This window comes from Protopterus annectens, chromosome 1.part2 (assembly GCF_019279795.1).
Source record: "Protopterus annectens isolate FY-2018-M chromosome 1.part2, PAN1.0, whole genome shotgun sequence".
NCBI classification, from domain to species: Eukaryota; Metazoa; Chordata; order Ceratodontiformes; family Protopteridae; genus Protopterus; species Protopterus annectens.
Genome location: NC_056727.1, coordinates 542,986,009 through 543,009,949, shown reverse-complemented (window position 1 = coordinate 543,009,949; position 23,941 = coordinate 542,986,009). Strand labels below are relative to the sequence as shown.

General features: G+C 37.2%; 1 protein-coding gene across 2 annotated transcripts in view; it reads left to right on the top strand.

Annotated features, from left to right (window-relative positions):
• Positions 1–23,941, top strand: part of TMEM178A (transmembrane protein 178A) — a 499,028-nt gene that overhangs the window by 446,259 nt on the left and 28,828 nt on the right. For both annotated transcript variants that reach the window (XM_044057560.1, XM_044057568.1), the window contains exon 3: positions 3,030–3,167. In XM_044057560.1, coding sequence (XP_043913495.1) covers positions 3,030–3,167 — 138 coding nt within the window. The remainder of the gene's footprint in view (positions 1–3,029; positions 3,168–23,941) is intronic.

Genomic DNA, 23,941 nt, shown 5'->3' with positions numbered 1-23,941 from the left:
TGCTACTGCTTGTAAACTGGTGTAAACAATTAAATGAGTGTTTATGTATGTGCATTTGTGCATGAATGCTCTTGCTTTTGTGCACTTGTGTACACTTGGATGCATCTGTGTGTGTGTCCTACCCTTTCAAATTCAGGCCACATTTATCTTTTTCACTGTCAGGGCCCAAATGGTAGTTGCAATACCTACTCTCTGCTATCTAACTCCTAAGCTTACTTATCACAAGGCTAAGATTTGGACATTTTTTATAGTACAGCAGACGTGAGTTCCTTACAGCAGGGCTGTTTTGTAGAAGGCTGACTCAGGAAGCATAAAGGGAGATCTAAGTAAACTAGTTAATCTAGAATTGTATTGCTAATTGCATGAGACCTGAAAGCTAATCACCCATTGAAATTCTGCTGTCAAAGGTCACCCCACCAGAGGTATGACTGCTTCTAGTGCTTCTTCAGTAATGCACTCACTGAAGACATCTGTATATTAGTTCATTGATCGGTGGTTCATACCCTTTCCAAGCAATATTTCTTAGACTGCCATTCCAGGAGATGGGCCTCCTGTGGTACTTCATTGCTTAAGGATATAGCCGTCTGACCCTTTTCTTTTGGCCTTCTTCTGGCTCTAGTCCCTCTCAGGTAGATTTATTTCTATTATCTGGGATTATTCACAGTTGTTATGTACTGTAGAAGGTCTTCAGTGGCAGATACAACAGATATTTACTCGCTATATCAGTTGAGCTGTGACGATGCTCTCTACAGTGGGTGCTTGTTATCCTTACACATTCCCCTATGTCCAGACATTTCACTATGACCAGATACTCACACCATTATGCATCAATAGATGGATTTTTCTAGAATTCAAGCAATTATATAAGTTGATATTCGTGTGTGTGTGTGTGTGTGTGTGTGTGTGTGTGTGTGTGTGTGTGTGTGTGTGTGTGTGTGTGTGTGTGTGTCTTGCAGGTCATGTTTATTCAGTGTTTGGGGAATGCAGACACTTCTGACATCCTCCTAGTCAGGAAATGAGATAATGACTTCTGCTGACAGGAGCTGTCTATATCCCTAAATGTGAGACCAAAAGAAGTTAAAGAAATGTATTGAGCTAGGCATATAAAAAGAGAAATGTCGACAATTACAAAATGTAAACTGGTAGCACAACTAGGGTGAAGAGAAAGGAGCCCCAGGCTTTTCAGCGCATACTGGCATTTAGAAATAAATGCTGGTATTGCACTTGCTGTCAAAACTGATCATTGTAGCACTTTGTGTGGTATAAGCAATAACAACCTGCTTACCACAAATGTAGCAAACAGTTTGCTACATTTTAAAAAAATAATAGTTTTTTTTTTGCTCTTCATGAATATTTTGGGAAGGGTATCAGATCAGAGGATGGCTCCTGGTGTAATAATAGTAACTCGCTTTTTTTTTTTTTTTTTTTTTTTTTTTTGCTGTTCACGTACATTTTGTGTGGGGGTCCAGACTGGTGGATGGCACCTGGCACAATAGTAGCTCCCTACACCTCTGCTGCTGCAACATGATAACATGAGAATGAACTTGGGTCAAGTGGTACATGTAAGCTGGCTGGATATACACATGGACCAAAACCATGGCCAGCAATAAAACAGAAAAAAAATCATTGTTCTCCAGGGGCAAATGCCTCCATACCCTCCTACCCCCATGCAGGGAACTGTTCCTCCTGAATACATTTGCTTAATATAAACAGCTCCAAGTTTGGTCCACCACTGGGTGAAAAGGGAAATGCCCCTTAAAGATTTAAAGATTGCACAGCCAGACAAGTTTCTGAATAATATGTCCTTTTAGTTGGGTTACACTCTGTCAAGTTGACCAACCCCCTTTGAATATATGTCCATTATTTCTATATCATCTTCATAAAAATATAGTAATCAAACCTATAAATAAAGCAAGACAAATACATACTGCAGACATTTGTTTTCTTTCCTATCATCTTTTAAAGCATTAAAATAATTGTGATGAGACCCTTCAGGTTAAGTAACCGTGCAACTTTAATGAATAAGAGGATACTTCACAGCTGACTTTTGCTTAGTCTCTCTGAAATTTCCATGTATTCCTAGTAAATGCATACACAGTTATGTTCTTTTGTATGCCTGAGCATATAACCTTTTCAGCACAAATCTGGTCATCAAATCACCAGCATATGTAAACAACCTGAAGTATGTCAGGTTTAGAAATATAATGTGTAATATATATACAGGTCATGTCTGGTTTTATTGTATGAAAGCAAAATTGGTTCCTGCATAATAAGTTATTGCTTACTTTTTCAGACTCAAAAAGGTTGTTTGTGCTTCATCCAGTTTTCAAAAATAAGAAAATAAATGTATTTATTTTTCTTAGAATCACTTCTGTGAGTGCTCATATATTTTTACACAGCTTTGTTCACTGAAACAGTATTTTCACTTGCGTCATTTTATTTATTTTACTCCACTCTGTAAGTGTATAAAAAAAGTAATCACAAATGCCTATAAAACATTGTTACTTAGAGTATGTCTTCCAGAATAATTTGCACAGGAGCTTAAGCATACCTCTCAACTGTACAGAGTTTTGCAGAATGTCCAGATTTTTGCCAAATATTTTTGGTGTGTTCCTTCTAAAATCTGTACTTTCCTGGCAAATAGTTGAGGATTGAAGTAATTAATTAATGACAAACATTTGAATTTAAGACTCCACATCCTTCAGAAAATCCATGCTAATGCAAAATCTATTATTATATCAACTTTTTAAAAGTTTGTAAGAGCAATATTTAAAATCTGCCCCTATTTGTCCCCCCATCATTTTAGGATTTGTCCAGATTTTTTGCTCTAAGAGATTGAGAGGTATGAGCTTAAGCAGTATTTCTGTTTTCCGGTGATATCTTTCCTGAGTTTGAATTTTTACATATGTAACACTTATAAAATTCCTGCACCAGTAATATTATGTTTAATAAATATGTTTTTATTTTTTGCCGTATAAATAGATGTTAGTGTTTGCATTTTCACGTTCTTATTTGTGTTGTTAATGCAGATTTGCGAAGAATCACAGCAGGATTCCTAGGCATGGCAGCTGCTGTCCTTCTCTGTGGCTCTATTGTGGCTGCAGTTAGTTTCTTCTGGGAAGAAAGCCTCACACAACATGTAGCTGGACTGCTGTTTCTCATGACAGGTATGTGACATCCATAAACTTCAAAAGCCAGACTACACCATTCAAACTACATTAGTAGAGTGTGTTCTGAATTATGTTAAAAATGCATGTTCATATGAAATCCTGCCTACATGCCTGATGTTTTACTTTTTTTTTTTCGGGAGGATTTCTGAAACTTCAGCCATGGGTCGAACTACAAATTTGAGGAGATTTCTCTTTGCCCATGTAAAATTCCTTCTGCAAACACATCTTCAGTAAAGTCACCCTATGCCCATAAGTGATTTCCCCAGAACTAGTTAGAATCAATGAATGCAATCCAAGGGCAGAGATTCATAGCATTATGCAAACCAAACATAATGTGACCATACCACAGAAAGTATAGGATAGTGTAATAGCCATGGCCTAAAAGTACTGTAAGAATTAAAATAGAAAGAAGACCAGCTTTAACAGAACAATAAAATATACTGTTTTTTTTATTATTTTAATAATGCAAGAATTGCTTGGTATGCTCTATGCTGGCAAACAAGTACAGCTACTTCAAAGTCATTAGCATTAAATCTTTCTTCCCAATAAACACGTGCATTGATATACAAGTAAAGACACACACACATACACGCATACTGTACATATATATATATATATATATATATATATATATATGTGTGTGTGTGTGTGTGTGTGTGTGGAGCCAGTCTTAATCGGTAACTTTTCAGGGCACTTTTTTAGTTCCTTATTGACTGCCTTTAGCACGCAGATTTTGTTAAGTTACAATGTATAAGCCACGATTGCTATAAATACTAAAAGCAATGCATTTAGAACAGTAGGTATAAACAGATGAAGCAAACGAACAAACCAAACCAAATACACAAAGAAATGGCAGCATAGAAGCAATCCAAAAGTAATCCAGAATTCCAGAAATCCAAGTTGTAAATAAATCCAAGTTTATGAATATGCAGAGCTAAAATGGATTTTAAATTTGGCAGCAGACACAGCACTCTGTCTGAATAATCGTGTTCCTTTAAAACCAGCCTTGAAAAAAGGCAGGTGAAATGTAAAAGTTAATTGTTTAATGAGAGAGTTTTTAAAATGTATATAAGATGCTTTATAATCTTTTGTATGCTGTCTGAAGAAGGGTACCCACCCGAAAGCACTAACTTGCATTTTTAAATAAATAATAAAAGAGCATGAAATACTGAATATATATTACAGTAAACCACAGAGTTCAAATCACAGGAAATATTGAAAATAATATTGATGGACAGATTCAGACAAATAAAGAAAAATAATATCTAAACTAAGCTTCACTATATTTTCCTGAATGAATCTAGGAGAATTACTATTCCCTACTTACTTAACAGAGCAAGGCAAATAATGTGATGAATGGTCCTTCTTGTTTTTAGGCCCAAGACATAATATTCAATACTGAGATATTTATCTTTGTAATATCTAAAATTTCCAAGATGCACTAGCAACTTTCCAAAGACATTTTGATTTTCAAATGTCATATAGTTCTAATACATTTGTAACATAAGCAATTGTGCAAATCAGTTTGATATTCAAATGCCACACGGTCCTAATACATTTTAAGTCAAGCACCTTGTATAACTCAGTTTGATATTCAAAGGACATATCATTCTTTACAGAACTCCAACTGACTATGCTAGCACTAGCCCATACCATCACAGACACTATCACTGTAGATATTTAAACATCTGATTCCTTTCTGTAAGAGTGTTAATGTCCTCAATTATGAGTCTATGTCTGAGCTAGTCAGAAAGCCTCCCATAAGAAATCTCTGCATCCTTTCTTTGAAAATAAGATGAAACTGGACCTGTAATGTCCATGACAATTCCTGGAATCCACTTTTGCCCTCCCACACTGGCATCACTAAGATATACTGAATATTTTTCATTGAATGATCTGCCCCTTGCATGCTTGTCTTACATACTGGAATGTTTGTAACTACAGCTTCTTTTAAGGAGTTCCACTCAGACTCAGTTCCATCAAGTGTAGTCTGGATTTGCTGTGTCTATGCAAGAGCATTTCTGCATATGCCTGTCCTGCAGTTACCTTTGGAGTTTTATGTATTACAAAGAACACATAAATAAATAAATAAATAAATGTTATACTTGATGTGAGGACATGAAAGTAAAAACATACACCAACTTGTGATGGTGGTATCCTAAGTTTGAGCACCCAAAGTACCTAGGGGGAATATATGCAGTGGCCATTGTGTGCTCCCTAGGGTTAGTCCATGCAGAGTTGCTGTACACCATATGTGTTATGGCTATTAACATGTCTTATCCCCAGTGAGACACAAAACATTTATCCACTCCCAGAAATGGAGTCTACTGCACCTGTTTTAATACCCATATCATCACTGACTCTGTCCAGGAATGCTATGAATGACTTATCATCACCTGTCAACAGTTGTTCCTGAGTATACATTGTAAATAATTTCCTTATTAATGTTGTAGAATTAAGCATTAATCTATGACTAGGTGTGGGTATATCAGGATTTACCCATGGTTGGTGGGTCTGATCATGCATGCACACACGTGCTTCCTTAAATTTGACATTCCAGTACTTCAGAGTATCCCACTCACTTGAACATACAGCAACCCCCCCCCCCAATATGCGGGGGTGCAGGAGGTACAGTGATATCAGAATTATTACATATAATTAGAATCGGTGTTGGGATATTTTAATGGCAGCACAATAAGTTTAAGGATTTGCTGTTTTCTTTCTGATTCATAATTATTTTTATAGCTGGTGGACTCATAATTACAGGTCATGCAATTAGAACTGGTAACCTGGATATGAATTAGTACCCACAGAAACAAAAACTTTTAAAATTCATGTCCAATTGAAATGTCACTATAAACTCACTGAGCTTACTCCAGAGACTGGAAACTCAACAGGCAAGGACATAGTAATTCTCAGATCTGAATATACCCTACCACTAACTAGCTTGGAGTCTTCATATAACAGTATGTTACTTCACACATCACTTTTAGAATGCAGGGGGCATCACAGTATCACCCTTCTTAAAGAATCCACAGACATAAATAAATATAATTTTTATTGGAAAGACTGTTAAAAATACAATGCTTTGGTTTATCAACCTTCAAGAACATAGACACATTCATTAAATGCATCTATTTAAAAAAGTGATCAACCCAGAAGTATGTAATTCTTTCACATGCATTTTAACTCCATAAATATCAAGCCAAAAATATTGAAGGCCACTAATTGCAATATTCACTGTTTTAAGCAGGCTCTGGAGTGTGGGTGTTCACTATTTCTGATCTAGTTTCTTTAGTATATATTTTACAGGATTCTGCATGAGAGAGGATGACATTTCATACTTAATATTATTCTGAAATACAAGAGTACATAATTTACGCCATTTTTAGCAACTACAATGTTGTTGACGATAGTAGGCAACACTTTTTCCTTCCTACAGTGTTTACTTTTATAAAACAACTGTGACATTGGTTGGTATACGTATTTAAGAAAGGGTATTTGAGGGTACAGGGATGCTTGCCTCTGCAAAAATTCCATTTTGGTTATTTTTTTTATTTTAGTGCATGTTTTAATGTGCATTGCTGGACTGAGTATTACAGTTACAATGTTGGTGGAGGCATTTACTTCGCTATAACCAGTTAACTCTGACCCAACAAAAATAGGAATCTGTTACCTTTAATGAGCGCACACATGCTGGATAAACCCCCTTAAAGTGAACTTTCTCAAGTTGAATAACATCTTTCAAACATTTAGGACAGGTTTTCTCAAATTTAAAAAAACATTTAAGCCTCATTTTCCAGTAATTTTGAGTTTACTTTAATACCCTGAACAGTTCTGGGCAAATAGAGTAAAGGCGCATGAAAGGCAAATGTGCCATTGAAGTGCTAGATCTTAAAATCTAAAGCTAGCTAGGTAGGACTTCTGTCCAGCATGATGTTACACAAATGTTATTGCATACGTTGCTTGAACATTTTAATAATTTGCTCTACATGTATTAAAGAACAGCTACACAGCATAGAGTACACCAGATTTTTTATGTGAGAGCCTGTTCATTTCTTTCACACTTTATTCCATTCAACATTAAAGTCGTGATTTTTGAAACAAACAAACATTTGCATATGTTACAATGCATGCTGTTAAGGTTGTGGATGGCAGCAGCCTTCAGTGATGTGTAACTCAATGAAGGTTTCCTATTGGTGACAGAATTAACATCCCACTTTTCCTACAAATTTAAGTCCAGGTACAATAGGCTGTCATAACATTTAATTCAAGTAAAAGCCTATGAAATTAATTCTTATTAAATTGTGACAAAAAAAAAGAAACTTATTACAAATTAGTTCTATAGAGCAGTGGTTAGCTTTGCTGTTTTACATCTGTTGGCTGTCTGGTTCAGTTTTTGTTTTGGCTTCCTTCTGTGGAAATTTTGAATGTGTTCCCTTTGTCCATGTGTGTTTTCAGTGGGTGTTCTGGTTTCTTCACATATCCTAAAGACATGGCATTAAGAGAACTGGGTCCCCTAAGTTGCCTGTGAACATGGGTGCACTGTGAACATGAGTGTGTGTGAGCATCTTGCCATGAACTACAATCCCATCCAGTATCTTCTCTTTGCCTTTAGCCCATTTCTTACCAGGATAGAATCTGGCTCCCTCTGACCCATAGAGGGATGAAGAATTAATGAACAAACCACTGGACATCCCCACACTTCCTTCAAGAAACGCAACTGTATTCTCATCTCCTCAGGTATAAGGCTCTATATGGTCCCTAATGCCCACTGCCCAACTCTTCCCGGCAAACTAAAGACCCAGGTCACTAACCACTCATTCCAAAACCATGATGCTATAAAGTTCTGTAGACCTCCCATTACACTGTTAATAGGGTAAAAAAAACTTCTGAGAGTCGGTTCTGCATCCTGGAACTCCCTCCATGAAAGCATTAGAATTCTTGACAATCTATCTCAATTTCATAAGCAGTTAAAACTACACTATTCATATTCAATCTGACTCCTATTCTTTCATAGATAAAAGCTGCATATTTGTTATAGATATCAAAGTGTATACTACATTAAACTTAAAGTGTACACCACATTAAAGTTAAAACCTCCATGCTGTTCTCTGATTTGTGCAAACATCTATTTTGTTAATTACTCTGAAGCTTATTCACTAGAATGTTACTTTTCATTAAGTTTCATGATAGAGCCACACACTCCAGGGATCTAAACCTTGTCATCACAATAAACAAAACATGCTGGAGGGATAGGTTCTTGACCCAGAGACTCCCTAGACTCTGGAATAGACTGCCTATACACGTCAAGCAGAGCACCTCTTTGGCCCTCTTCAAAAGGAACCTTGACGATTGGATGGAAGAAAGGAAATTCACCCCAGGGATCACGTCAGTCGCCCTGCTAGACAGGGGTCCAGGGAAGTAAATAGTGTGGGAAGAAATAGCCAGGGAATTGTTATGGATAGGCTTGTATAGGCCCTAGAGCCGATAGCTTAGTACCAACCTATGAACCTATAAACATATGATATACCCCCAGGAGCCACATTCCTACTTAACACTGTTATGTTCAAACTTCTCAAAGAACACTACTGTCCTCCCCTTGTTAGCATACTAATTGTTCATCCACAGCAGGGCCGGCCTTAGCTGAAATGGCTCCCTAGGCGAAGTAGTACTCCAGTACCCCTTAAGCCCCACACACACCAATGCCCCTTAAGCCCCACCCATACCATACTCTTGAAACACCAATATAAGCTACACCCACATAAAGGTCACTTCCCAAGAAAGCCACTCCAGTCATTTCCTTCAATTATTTAAATGCACAGGAAGAAAAGATACCTTGTAATATAGTTAAACTGCAAGTGAAGTGGAATTTTTTTAATAAGCCTGCTTTATCTGTTGCTCCTTCACACATTTTACTGTAAAAGTCATGTCCTCAGAAACTACAAGCCCATGTGCCTTCTTTCAAAGGGATGCTTAAGTTAATCTAAACAGTTTAATTTACTTTGGGTAGGCGAGCAAGCCTTACAGCTCAGTGAAAGTAGAATGGCAACCTCTCTCCTCCCTGTGTACAGTAGCTTAAACTAGAACAGCACAAACACAGATAGACTTAGCATACGCAGTAAACTTCTCTGTCATTGAAATGGCATGAAAACCAACACTCATAGAAAATGCATCTGGCCAGTGGAGGATTAGGTTTACTTTTGAGTCGTTTTCAAAATAGACTCCTTGCACACATTTTAGGGCAATGCATACATGAATCTGTTCTTTTTTTTCACCTTCCTGATTATATTAAATTATATTCCTTGTATGATACAGCACCGCTTGTTAGAATGTGTTTTAAAATTTGTAGTTTTAAACATTTTAATAAGCAATGAAACAAAGTATAAACCAATGACAAAATTACCCATTTCAGAAAATTTCAACCATAAAAGGCAACCCAGACTTCTGTCATGACAATCCACCAATATCACTCGATACACAATCTCTACAGAAGTAAAATCATTGGAATAATTCCACATTAAAAGAAATCTGTAACTAATGAAGAGGAATGAAGAGGTTGCTACTGGCAAACAACTTTACACCTCAATGTTTCATCTACAAATTCAGTGTCTGTTGCCCTTGCGTTAATCTATATTACATTAAAAAAATTGGTAAACTGGTAATATTGCAATAGGAAATGACTAAAACCGACAAGTTCATAGTTACTAGGCATCTCATACAAAGGGAGGAAACTCAGGAGTGTTGAATCCCTATTCCTCCTTGTAATACATCAAATAATCTGCAATCATATGGGTACTGTGATATCAGCACTTCTACATGGCGTGGGAGTAGAATCCACAGCCTTCTGCACCAAAGGCAATTATGCTTCTAACACTGCTTTCAAATTCTACAGCAGTATGCCATTTGATAAAACAGTTGCACATTGAAAATGGACTTAGCATGAGTAGCAGTAAACTTTCTTTTGAAATGTAATCCCTTGAAAACACAACAAAACTCAATCCCTTGAAAATGCACTGAAAACTCCATTCCCTGAAATGCACTGAAACACAAACTCCTTTCTGTCAGCAGTCTGGTAGGTGGTGTAAAGCAGTGGTTCCCAAACCTTTATGGACCAAGACCTACTGTTGAAAATGGTAATTTTCATGACCCATTACTCATATCGGTATGTGTAGCTCTCCTGTTCCTCCTTAAAAGAGAGGACGCTGGCACCATGGAGTGTTTTTCCAGGATTTAAATAGGCCATGTAAACTACCCTCATACTTTATTAGCAGAGAAAATCATAGTCAAATTGGACCCTAGGCAGGGTAATAGATTGGGGCCTCCTGAGCAGCTCCTCTTGCAGCAGCCCCCTCCCCAGCCATACCAGTGTTTCGTTACTTGGCTGTTTCTCCCCAGTTACTATGAACAATGTTCTCAGTGTGTATACAATTAGGTATTTTCTGCCATTGAAACAGAATTAAAACCTACATTCAAATGAAATGCATCTGGAAAGTGAAGAATTAAGTTTACCTTTGGGCTATTTTCAAATTACAGGCTCCTTGAACACATTTTATGGCCATGCATTCATGTATGTGTTCTTTGATTCACCTTCCTGATTGCAATAAATTTATATTCCTTGTATAATACAGTACCAGTTGCTAGTATGTATTAAATTTTTCATTTTGAACATTTTTCCAGCAAACAATGAAAAAATCCATGACCCAATAATGATAAAACTGCCCATTTTAGAACATTTTAACCATAAAAGGCCACTCAAACTTGTCATTACAATCCACCAGTATCAATCAATATGGAAGGATGACCACGGTGGTGCAGCAGTTAGCGTTGTCGCCTCACAAGAAGAGGTTCTCCGGTTTGATCCTCGGCTCAGCTGGGGTGCCTTCTGTGCGGAGTCTACATGTCCTCGCTGTGGTCGTGCGGGTTTCCTACGGGTGCTCCGGTTTCCTTCCACATCCCAAAGACATGCTGTAAGTGGATTGGACATGCTAAACTGGCCCTAGGCGTGAGTGTGTACGTGCCTTCCGTGGAAGGTTGGGCGCCGGGCTGGCAACTCGACACCATAAAACTTCACTACCAGTCATGAGCGGACAGGTGATCTGCTGTAGTGACCCCTAACTGTGAAAAGCCGAGAGAGAGTATCAATTAATAAGTACAATCTCTGCAGAAGTAAAATTTATCCGAATACTTCTACATTAAAGAGATCTGCATATCCACAGAACAAACAGTACCAGAATTACCCATTCTAAAGACTTAAACCTTGCCTGTGATATAAATAGGACCTGCTGGAGAGATAGGTATGTATCCCAGAGACTACCCTGTCTATGGAACAGGTTCCCCATCCATGTAAAGCAGAGTTCCTCCCTAACGCAATCCAAGTACAACTTGGATAATTGGATGGGAAACTGGAAATTCATTCCTGGTTTGGCACCTATGTCTCTGATGCAAACAGGTAACCTGTAAATGGTTCATCACCCAGGACCATGCTTACACTTATCAAGTGTATCAGAACTCGTCAGTGATTTGGGATTCATGGCTAGGCTTAAAAAAGCCCTTGTGGTCATTAGCCTAGCAAACACCTATGAACCTATATGAACTCTAATTCCTCTCCAGAAACAAACACATTTGATAAGTAACAAAACATGCCTAAACCTTGTGTGGAATCCTTGTAAGCTCTAAGATCTAGAAAGGTTGTTATAAAAGCTGAATTTGTAGAATGTCCTTTATGAAAGACAATACCAACTGATCAGTAACTTGTTCCTCACCAAATAGTTCCCAAGTCGATGAATTGTAATTTCTAAAATGTTACAGATAAGGAGATACTAGAATAGAAGGAGAACAACTTTCAACTGTTTAAAGGAACAGAGGAAGGAATCCCAGCAGAAGGTACCCAAAAGGTCTCTCTGTAAAAGGTAGACTCCACAATACAGAACGACATCACCTGCCAGCCCTTCCAGAATTACTTTCATAGCAATAATACCCCAATTAAGAACTGCAACTTGTCAGCATCCTTCATTCAACAACAGACTGCTTTCACATCTGCTACCTGTAAAACATCTTTATCACTATGAGCTATATGTCCTTTACTCTGGACACTTTAAGTGCTGTCCACTCACTTTCAAAGAGCACATGTTACTTTCTTCTAGGGTGTATACACAGGTTATTCTGACGCTGATATGGACAGATAATTTACAACATTGCTATTTGTTTCTTCAAAGTGAACTTTTAACTTCATGGTAACATTTACTTAGGATAAGTGATCACTGCAAGATTCAATATGATCTTGTCCTCACATATGCTCCCTCCAAAAATGCTAATATAATATAATATAATATAATATAATATAATATAATATAATATAATATAACATAATATAACATAACATAACATAATATAATATAATACAATATAATATAATATAATATAACATAATATAATATAACATAATATAACATAATATTATAGTAACATTCCAGTTGTGCAATGCTGCCAAGCTTGGCAGAGACAGCTTAGCTAGTTTGCTTACTTTGTATCCTGTATGTAACATGTCATTCTTTCATGCCTCAGCTTCATAAATATACATTACTTAATGATTTAAGGACAATTTTCTCATCCTGTCAACCCATAACTGAATGAGACAATAGCTAACTATTATACAGTATAATGTAATTATGCACCTGGCTAACTCATCCTCCACTAACAATTAAAGATACTGAAGCCTCCCTTACATGTCCATTTTATGTTTTACAACAGCTGAAAATTGTACAGTTTGGTAGTACATAACCTTTGCAAAAATCATTTGTAGACAGTTCAAAAATCTATGAGCAACACCTAAAGTTTAATTCATAATGGTCGATTATAGTTTACATATACCTTTGGCCTTTATCCCACTTATTTATGGTATGACACAAACACACACACACACACACACACACACACACACACACACACACACACACACACACACACACACACACACACACTCGTCTTTAAATTCCACACACTCCTACTCTGCTCTCATACAACACACACACGCACTTTTCTCTCTTATACAGAAGTGAGCAAAACCACTAGTTTAAGTTATGCACACACACTAGTTTAACTTATGCACACACACTAGTTTAAGTTATGCACACACACATCTAGCACAGCAGCACATGCATACAATGACTCTCTCACAAAGCAACACACAGACGTACATACAAGCCCACACCATAAAAAAGCTACTTGGTAAACTTAAACCAACCTGTCTTGGCTGCATATCACACACTCAGCATAACAAAACAGAACCTCGCATACACACACTCTTTACCTCAGCCTGCATAAAAACAGAGCTTCCTTCCAGTACATGAACACCTCAGCCTGCATAAAACGGAGCTTCCTTTCTGTGCACTTTTGTGTTTGAATGTTAGCGTGCAATGCACGCATGGATCCTATAGGTCTTACTGCTGTAAAAGTGGTGGTGGGGGGTGCTCACTCGCTCACTCACTCCCTCCCCCCTCCCCTCGCTCTATGGTTCCAGTGCCCATGCGTGGTGGATGAATCGTGCTTTTAATTATGGAAGTGGGGGAGGGCGCAATGCTACAGCTGAAAAGTGAAGAGAATTAAAGCTTGCTAACTCACTTAATTTGCGCCCTTTATGATGCAGGCTTTTACGGCACCCTAGGCATTCGCCTATGCCTAAGGCTGGCCGTGATCCACAGCTTAATCTTTTCACAGCAACAACAATCTAAGACTTAAGAGACCACGATTTACCATCATCACTTGAAAAAGAGCCTTTCACAAACTTATTCCTGTTACCTTGAATGTTCTTCCCAGCAGATCTAACTTACCTGATAATACTTTGCTTTTTTAAGAATACAAATGCAAATGCTTTAGAAATATAGGTTAATCTCAATCATATTTTCATCTTAGTATAAATGATTATTTATTGTTGCCATTGCCTAAGATGTAAGTTTTCTATAGCAATTTCCATATATGACTGCATTTACATGTGTGTGTGTGTGTGTGTGTGTGTGTGTGTGTGTGCGTGTGTGTGTGTGTGTGTGTGTGTGTGTGTGTGTGTGTGTGTGTGTGTGTGTGTGTGTGTGTGTGTGTGTATATACACATCAATGTGTGTGTTAGTTTGCCTCTTTTTTCTTTTACTAGTGTTGTGTTTGACTCTGTATTGTTAGTAATATGATAAGCATTATATTATTTAACCTATATCCATTTACACTTGTTGTTCATGTATGTACTGATTATCAGTTATGTGGAATTGTATATTTGTAACATTGTGCCTTAGCCTTGCAGTCTGGGAAGTGACTGAAAAGTTCATGTGCCAGACCATTCACCAGGTTAACAAACAATAAATAAATAGGTACCCTATTCTTACACTGACACTTTTAGCACATACTTTTTTTGTTTGTATAACAAATATTTCTCATATTGTTTTATTATTCCCCCCTCATTTATTCTTACTGTATTTTTATCTGTTTGTAACATTGGAACATGTGTCCATTGAAATGTATTTAGCAATGTCTTGCTGATATCCCTTGAAAAGTATTTTTAATACATTTCTTTCTGCTTGTAAATATGAACTCATATTTTATCCTGTATAACATGATTACATAAGGCTTCTCTCTATATATATGTTTTACTTTTGTCTGTATTTTCCTCTGACCTGCGCTGAGACTTGACGTTACTTGGACCAGCTCACCTCCTTGATCAACTAAGTTAAATAAATGATCTTCCTCTCCATAATAAAATAATGTAATAAATAAAGTGAAAATGTAGCTCAATCTGGTTGAAGTCTTCCAATCTATATAAATATTGCTGATGTACAAATACCATAAAAAAGATTTATATAAACAGTCAAACTGTACCAGATATACAAGGTCTAGGAACCTAATTTTTGTCTGTGACTTAAAGAGAACATGCTGGAGAGACAAATATGTGTCCCAGAGACTGCCCGTCCTATGGAACAGGTTTCCCATCTATGTGAAGCTGTTCATCTGTTACCCAATTTAAGTGCAACCTAGACCAGTGGATGAGGAATAGAAAATTTACACCGGACCTAGCACCCATGTCCCTTATGGACAGAGGTAGCTTATAAATACCTGGCCCTCAATGTGCTATTTGTTTATATGATCTCATTATTCTTTTGAGAAAAACTAATTGGGCTTAGAAATGCCCCCACCTACCCAGCAGGTCGTTAACCTACTAACAATCTTTGAATCTATGAATCTATAAGAGGAAACTAAAATGTTTCCATTGTTGTGCCTTTAGATTGGAGTAAGAACCATACCTTTCAACTGTACTTGGTTTTGCGTCATATTTTTGCCCTGTCACCCATAAAATCCTGTAAAATATTTGATTTTCTGTTAAATCACTGAGGATTAGTGCCAGGCATTATTGACAGACATTTGACTTCCACACATATTACTGTACATAAATTGCACCACCACCACCACCACCACCAATAATGTTTGCCTTTGCCCAGAATTCTTGAGCAAAGAAGTTGAGATGGATGACAATAACAGTTTTAAGTATAAAGTTATTATATCTCAAAATAAAAGAATATTTGCAAGATACACTTAAATACTTTCCACTTTACTGTAAACTAGTTGCTTGTATAAAGATGTTTATTATCACTCTGACTCAGATGCATATATTCGCTCTCTCACTTAAAACAGTCATATTTCCTTCAAAAAGTATGGAAGAATTTGTATCTTGAGCCACAATACATTATCTAAAAATGTGTTTCTATGAGACAAGAAGCCATTAATACCCCAAACACTGAGCCACTTTGAAACACCTAGAATATTTTTATGGGTTTTAGACAAACCATGTAATATGGGGATATTGGAATTACATAGAAAACTCATTTCTGGAAACTGCTCTTCTCAACTGCTTCCTTTACATGATAACCCAGTATCACAGGAACTCAGTCTAAAAGATTTTTGATAATCAAGATATAAACAGGACTATCACAATGTAATTCTTCATGTATATTCTTATATCTTTTCCGGGCCCTTGGAACAATATTCTTTTCTTTATCTTACAGCTTAATGAATAAACAGGTAAAAGATAGTAAATGGTAAAATACACACAATTGTACTCTGAGGTCATACACTAATGACAAAAGTGAAAATTTAAAGCAATATTCAGTCAAATAATATGTTTAAGAAAGTATGTTTCAATGAAGTACTGGAATCACATGATTTTCATTCTTATTTTATATCAGTCACAGTTTTTCCCTCAATAAACGTTCTCCCTTGTAAATTCATCTTAGTGTAAGTAGTTTCATATTCTTCATTAGGTTTAAAGGTAGGGGGTGGGTTTGCTGTAATGGTTAAAGTCGTTACCTCATGAACAGAAAGAATAGGGTTTGATTCCGATTTCATGTTATCGGCTAGGCTTAAATGACCCTTCAGGGCAGTCAGCCTAGTATTCACCTATAATCTGGGCTGTGTAGTTCTGTAACCTATAAGAAGCCTTCAGTAGGTAACACAGTACTTAATGTTACAAGTTACCATCTAGATTCTGTTCTATCTAAGCAGTTGTTACATCTGAAACATTACTGCCCTGACCTTAGTTTATATGAAAACCATCTAAGGGAAAGTGCGTAGATTAAAAGCTGCAGAGTATTCAGATCAGTGATGCTGAAGACTACAGTATAAGGTAGCACAAAGAACTAGGCTCATGTTATTATCTGGTGAAGGAAAGGCATGTCTGTAATACCTACATTTCAGCATATGGTGTTTCTAACTACGTTATTATCTGGTGAAGGAAAAGGCATGTCTGTAATACCTACATTTCAGCATATGGTGTTTCTAACTATGTGTACCTGTATTGCAGGAAGGGTAAGAACTGTATGAAGCTGTTTTATACAATAAATAAAAAATTTGCCTGAGTGATAAGGAACTTGAGGACTGCAGTTCCATTAAACTTACAATAATGTTTCTAAAGGAACAAACTTTAACAGCTCCATTAATCCAAAGCTGTTTGACCTCTCTTCCAATATTGGAAGCTAGGGGGCTGCCTTTGTCAAAGGATATTTTTCAGTGCAGACATTATAACATTTATAAGTACATCTCTTTTTCAAAAACAAGATTTTATTATTAAAGTCTGAAAAAAACAATTAGTAGGAAGTTGCACTAAAATGTGATATATGATGGGGGGTATACCCCTTCTTTACTATATATAATCAGTGTTTGCAGAAACACTTGTGTGACATCAGAAGTCCTCACAAATCATCTTTGCATTTTAAGTTGTGTCACTTAAAAGACAGACACTAATGCCTTTCATTTCATTCAATTGTTTTGCCTTGATAGTGTGTCTTCAGAATTACTGAAAACTTGAGCTAATGTGATTTCTAAATTTAAAACAATTTATCTTAAAGGTTTGAATAAAGGTTACAAATGCAAATACTTGTTTTGAGAAATGTCAGTTGGTAAGTCAGTTTATTTGCATATCACATATTTGTTACATCTAATAAATTCTTGCTTTGACAGGTTTGAATTAATCCATTGCTCTATTTAAGCAAATACATTAATCAGTGCTTCATGATGCCTGTGAGGCCAAAGTCTTACGAGCTTTTAACTGTTTTGCTAATAAAAGTGTTGTTTTTTTATCGTTTCTTGTTTGCAGATTCATGCATTGTAGTTTTGCTCACCCTTCTTAAAACAAACTGGCGACCACCTTCAGAAATGGCAATCCTGTTTCTTAGTAAACTCAGAAATTGTTAAATTGTGGTCATTGCCTTCCATGGGTTCATAAGCTTAAATTCATGTTAAACTTTGTATGTATTTATCAGTACTTAATATCAATATACCTTCACCGTCATGTATCCTGCCTTTAGTCTTGTCATAAGTGTGCAAGTCTTTTCTAAACCTGCACCTCTTGTTTGGAACTCAGATCCTCTAAATATAAAGAAAACCATACAGCTGCTTTCATTATGCTGTTTGTGTGCCCGTTAGCAGTGGTCCACTGCAATATCTGCAAAGACCCCCGTTCATTTTATCAGTCTTCTTTTCCTTTACTTTGCTTAGTATGTTCTTGGCATTTTAGTTGTCCATTGTACTGGTCTGCCTTGTTTTATTGCCCTTCCTTAGTACCTTCCTTTTGATTAATATGCTCCTGGTAGTTCACCTGTCCATGATACTGGTCTGCCTTTATTTTATTACCCTTCCTTAGTAATTTTATCCTTAGTGTAATTACAACACTTCTATGTTTAACATGATTACTCCGTTTATTTTTTTTTTTTGGTCATAAAATGCTAAATGTTCATAACGTCTATCTTTCTATGGTTATATAATGAGTTTTATATTAAAATAATAAACTGTTTGTATCTACAGTATTGATTTTACTGTTCGCATATCAATTTTTTTGTATTTAACTTATTGCCCAATTCATGCTGAGAGTAGCTTCTGGACAGAACTATAAAATAAATGCATACACATGATCCCAGACAGAGCTGTATGGTTTTATTCCATATGGAGAGGGGATTTGTTAATCTGGGATTTAGAGATGCCAGCCTCACATTCTGCATAGAAAGTAATAGGTCTACTGTACTGTTTGTGCATTTAAATGGATTTCTTCCTTGAGCTTTTTCAATACAAAGGTTGACTGTGTTTGATTCCTAAGACATTGGCCGCTAGTCTGCAGTAATGTGTAATCTGAATGCAAGATACACCCACCTGTGGGAGACAGTCACTCTTTTACACTTTCTCTTACCTTGCCTTGATTAATGTTATAAATAGATACACATGAGAAAGCCCCCTGACAGATGACAGAAGATGTTCTGGATTTATTTTAAGATAAGTAGCAGGAACACATCTTGAGAATGAATTTATGACTGTATTCAGTATTGTGCAACATCTTACTGAGAATGGCTTGCTGAATCAGACACAGAATTGTATCACACTTCTGTATTTCCTCGGTGAAGTATGCACTCGGAAAAAAGTGAACAGAACACATGCATTCAATATTAAAAATAAGTCAACAGAATTCTTAAGTAGGCTGAGTAAAGAAGGTAGAGAGTGTATTCAAATGTAGCAAAGAAAACTAGTGTTGAATTTAGCAATCAAGTAGTACTAAATTCAATAAAATCCAGTGATCAAACAAATGGCTAAAGATAAAATAAATGAATGAATGAATGAATGATGTGCTCAACGTACTAGCAAGGAAGTGATTTACAGACACTGCAAGCATAATTAGTACAGTTCAGACACATATGTAAGGGGAAAACTCATGTCCTTTGTACTGTTTTATTTGTTTAAAAACAGATGGGTTATCTGAGAAGAATACTGCTGATACATTTTAAAGGGATATAAAGATTAGGCTACATAACCAGTCAACAGTCTAGCAGCTTAATTTTTATATTACCCGTTATAACTTGGAATAAAAAGCCCAAACTTCTTAAATTAAAAAAAGAAAAAAAAAAGAGAGAAAACCCCTGATGGCTGCCTAGATGATGCCCTCCTTTTTCACCTCTTAACTCCACAAGTGAATGAATGAACTGACTGCTCATAAGAAGGCTGATTGCTGGCAGGTAGCAGGGAGGAAAAAGATAAGAAGTCGGTCTACAAGAGTTGAAGAAGAGACACAGTACAGGGAGGCAAGCAGAAGGGCAAAAAACTGGTGCAGGCAGAGGAAGTGAAAGTTAAAAGGGAACCAGTAAAAGGGATAACAAAAAAACACAAGAGCTTTTTTTAGATGTAAAAAAGAAAGGATGGAGGCAGAGGCACAACTGGACAAGCTGAGCAAAGATGGGAGGGACATCACAGAAGCCTGAGAGAAAGCAGAAGTACTGACTGAATACCTTGCTTCAGTCTTCATGAAGCATGTGCTGGGGGAGAGGCAGTGCATAATGAGAAGAGGAATAGACAGAAAGCAAGACAAAGAGGGAAGAGGTGGAAGGGGGAACTGGCTGCCATTGGAAGAATAAAATACAAGGGCTAGGTGCACCTAGATTGCTCTGTTGTCTGGCCAATGTGTTGATAGACTCCCAAAATGAAGATGTGTAACAGACCACTGACTAGTGGTAAAGTGCCTGAGAAATAGAAGACAGTAAGTGTAATGCACTTGTACAAAGTGGAGCAGAATAAGTCCTAGGAACCCCAGGCCTGCTAGCTTAACAGCATTGGAGGGGAAATCCAGAGAATCCCAAGGACTAAGCTGGTCACATCATTTATACAGGACAGTAATATTAAGGACAGCTGCTAGCATGTGTTCGTAGTACCAAAAAGCTGTCAGTAAAATCTGATTCAATCCTATGACTGAATTACCTGTGAACTTGGCAGGGAAGCATCAGCAGACATAGTCTTCCTGAATGACAGCAAGTCCTTTGACTGGTCCTGAACAGAAAGCTAATAGAAAAACTGCAGAGAATGAGGGTCAGACCAAGAATGAGGAACTGGACTGTTACTTGGTCAAAAGACAGAAAAGAGACAGCTGTAGTGAGAGTGATGACGCCAAAAACTATGAAAGTGACTCATAGAGTGGAGAAAGGCTCAGTTCTGCTTTCAGTACTCTTCAATGTGTGCTTGTCTCAGACATATCTAAAGGAATAGAGAACAGGATTGGCTTCTTTGCTGGCAAAGGTGGATGCTGCAGTGGAGGATTGACAGAAAAGTCTAGTAAAGGGTTTGGAAAGGCCCTTCAAATGGGGAGAAAAGTGGCAGATGAGGTTCAGTTGAAATAAACAGATTGTATTTCTCTGCAAGTGGGCTGCAACCCTGTGGTGAAATGTTAGCTGACAGAAGTTGAATTGATGGCAATGGAGGTGAAAACAGATTTGATGGTGGTGATCATAGCTGTATTTGATCATGAGGAGCAAAGAGAGGGGATGTATCTGCATAGGAAAACCTCAGATTCACAGTGCTGTTACGCTAGTTTAATGCAGAATAATTCTCAAAATACTCAATAGGGGTATGCAGATTATCGTACCATGCCAGTCAAAGGCCAAACTGATGTTTAGCTATGTTGTCATAAGCTGATATGCATACAGTCCTGCACATATCTGGCATGGCATGCATACACTCCTACACATAGCTAGCATGGCATGCATACAGTCCTGCACATAATTGGCGTGGAATGCATATAGTACTGCACATATGTGTAATGGTATGCACATAGTCCTGCATATAGTTGGTATGGCATGCATTCAGTCCTGCACATAGCTTTCATGGTATGCCCACAGTCCTATACATATCTGGCATGGCATGCATACAGTTCTGCAGGCTGGACATAGCTGGCATGGCATGCACACAGCCCTGCACATAGCTGGCATGGCATGCACACAGTCCTGCACATAGCTGGCATGGCATGCATTCAGTCCTGCACATAGCTGGCATGACATCCATACAGTCCTGCACAAAACTGGTACGGCATGCATACAGTCCTGCACATAGCAGCATGGCTATTTCATGGTGCTCATAGCAGCATAGCTTGGGCTACACCGTACAGTCCCTGAATGGCTCCTCTGCCTGTCAGGCTGTACCACCTTATCCATACATCTCTTTTTGCCCCAAATATTGCAGGTTTTTAAAATCCTCTTGGAGGTAGCTGACAGCTCTTTCCATACTCCTGTTAAGTGTATCAATTGAATTTAATTTCTTGTCACCTCCCCCAGACTGCTTCTTGAGATAACATTTTTAAAGTATGCCAACTGCACTAGCTGCAGCTATCTCAGACATAGACTGTATCCTGACCATGCTGCTTGCTAATTTCAGACATATACAGCAAATCACACAACTAGCACCAGAGAACCCCTGCATCCGATGTAAGATACAGCTAAAAAAGGGTCAGAAGTACAGATACAGGTGCAGGAAGCAGCAGATATTATCTGCAGGTCTGCAGTAAGATGCAAGTGCAATTCACAGTGATGGAGAACAAACAGGGGCACAGTTTTCAACTATAGTAAAAGACATAAAGTGCATATAACAGGGATGTGGTGTAACTGCAAGTCTCTTATGCAAACCTCAAAGACAGGACAGAATCCAAAAAAAACATAAGAAAATGAATATGAAGTGTGTTGTACATTATGCATATAGTACATTCTGTAGCAGTCACTTAATGCAAAGACATGCCTAAGGAATATTAATGCCATAATGCTCTGGATAGCTGGCATACTTGAACGTTTTACCTCCCAAACCCAGCAATGCTGTGGAGCTCTGCTGTAAGAATGCCAGTCACTCTGATTGCACTTTTCTATCTCATAGTACATCTTAGTAAGCTTCTGTCATATGCTGTATACCGTGATATCCTGTACTGCCCAACCTCACAGTTAGTTACACGTCTATGTTTGTCATTGTTTATTTGTTTATTTATTTTTGTATTTATTGTTTGCTTACCGGGAAACTCCAACTGGGCCAACAGGGTACCTATTTTCAGAGGAGATCCAGAGAGAAAAGCTCCAGGTTACATCACAAAGAACATTCTAAAAATACTATACTTTACAATATTATAGAAAAAGTTATTTTACATTTCAAACTCATAGAGACATATTACATTAAATGTAATGCAGTTTTAAAACATTTTGTTTACAAATATTATAGAGCAGCAAAACATTTTCCATATAAACAGTGAGTTTGAAATAAAGGACACGGATAGGAGATGTTAAGAAGGATGTCTGTTCATATAGAAAAACTCAGGATGCGCAGTAGAGTAAAAGTAGGTATCATAAATGTGGGAAAACGTCAGTTATTCTGAAGATACAGGAAATATCAGAAAGCAGTTTAGCTTCGAGAAGAGTTACATTATATGATTTCTTTTTTAAAATATGTCTATTGTTAAAAATTTCCATTTTGTAAATTTTTTATGGAGCTTTTCTCCTTGGGCCTCCACTGAAAATTGGCCTTTGGCCCAGTTAAACACTCCCGGTAAACAAATGTAAAATAAAATAAATAAATGGCAAAATAGTTGTTACAAGATAGTCAGATAAGAATGACAGAGTAGAGATGGAGAGGAGAAGGGGTATGTGTGGTAGGCATACCTCTCAACTCTACAGATTTTCGCAGAATGTCTAGACTTTTGCCTCATATTTTTGGTCCATTTTTCATAAAGTTGTGGTTTTCTGTCAAATTAGTGGCAAATCATTAAAGACTGAAGTTAGAAAATAATGACTGACATTTGAGTTTCAGACTTCATACCCCTCAGAAAATTCATGCTAATGCAAAACCTGTTATTCTATGAACTTTTTAAGTTTGTAAGAGCTATATTTAAAAATTGTCCCTATTTTTGGGCCTTTGTCCCACTTTTATGTATGGCTTTGTCAAGATTTCTTGCTGTAAGTGGTTGAGAGGTATGGTGGTAGGGGAAGGGGAATTTACAGATGGAATGGTTCACCCTGGGCTGGAGCAAGAGCAGAGCTAGGAGTATAAACAGAAGTAGTTTACAGTATGTTTAGAAGCATGAACGTTAGAGTTATGTTCTGATGGCTAAAGGTAGCGAGTTCCAAGTTTTTGCTATAGAACAGAAGTAGAGGCTTTACCCTGCACTTTTATTCGGTTTGTGATTAGAGAGGAGTTGTTTATCTTCTGAACAGAGAGATCTGTATGGTTGGTAGCTATGAAGAAGGGATTTCAAGGCAAGACAGGCTGATGGCTTATGTACAGTTTTATGTATTGTAAGTTGTTGTACATAGGTTAAGTGATTAGGAAGTTCAAGCCATTTTAGAGTTTTAAGTGGTAAGTAGCGATGCATGAGGTGGGAGATATTCACTGCAAATTTTGCAATTTTTTATAGCACATTTCAATTTTTGTCTTTAAGGAAGTTTGCAAGTTGGT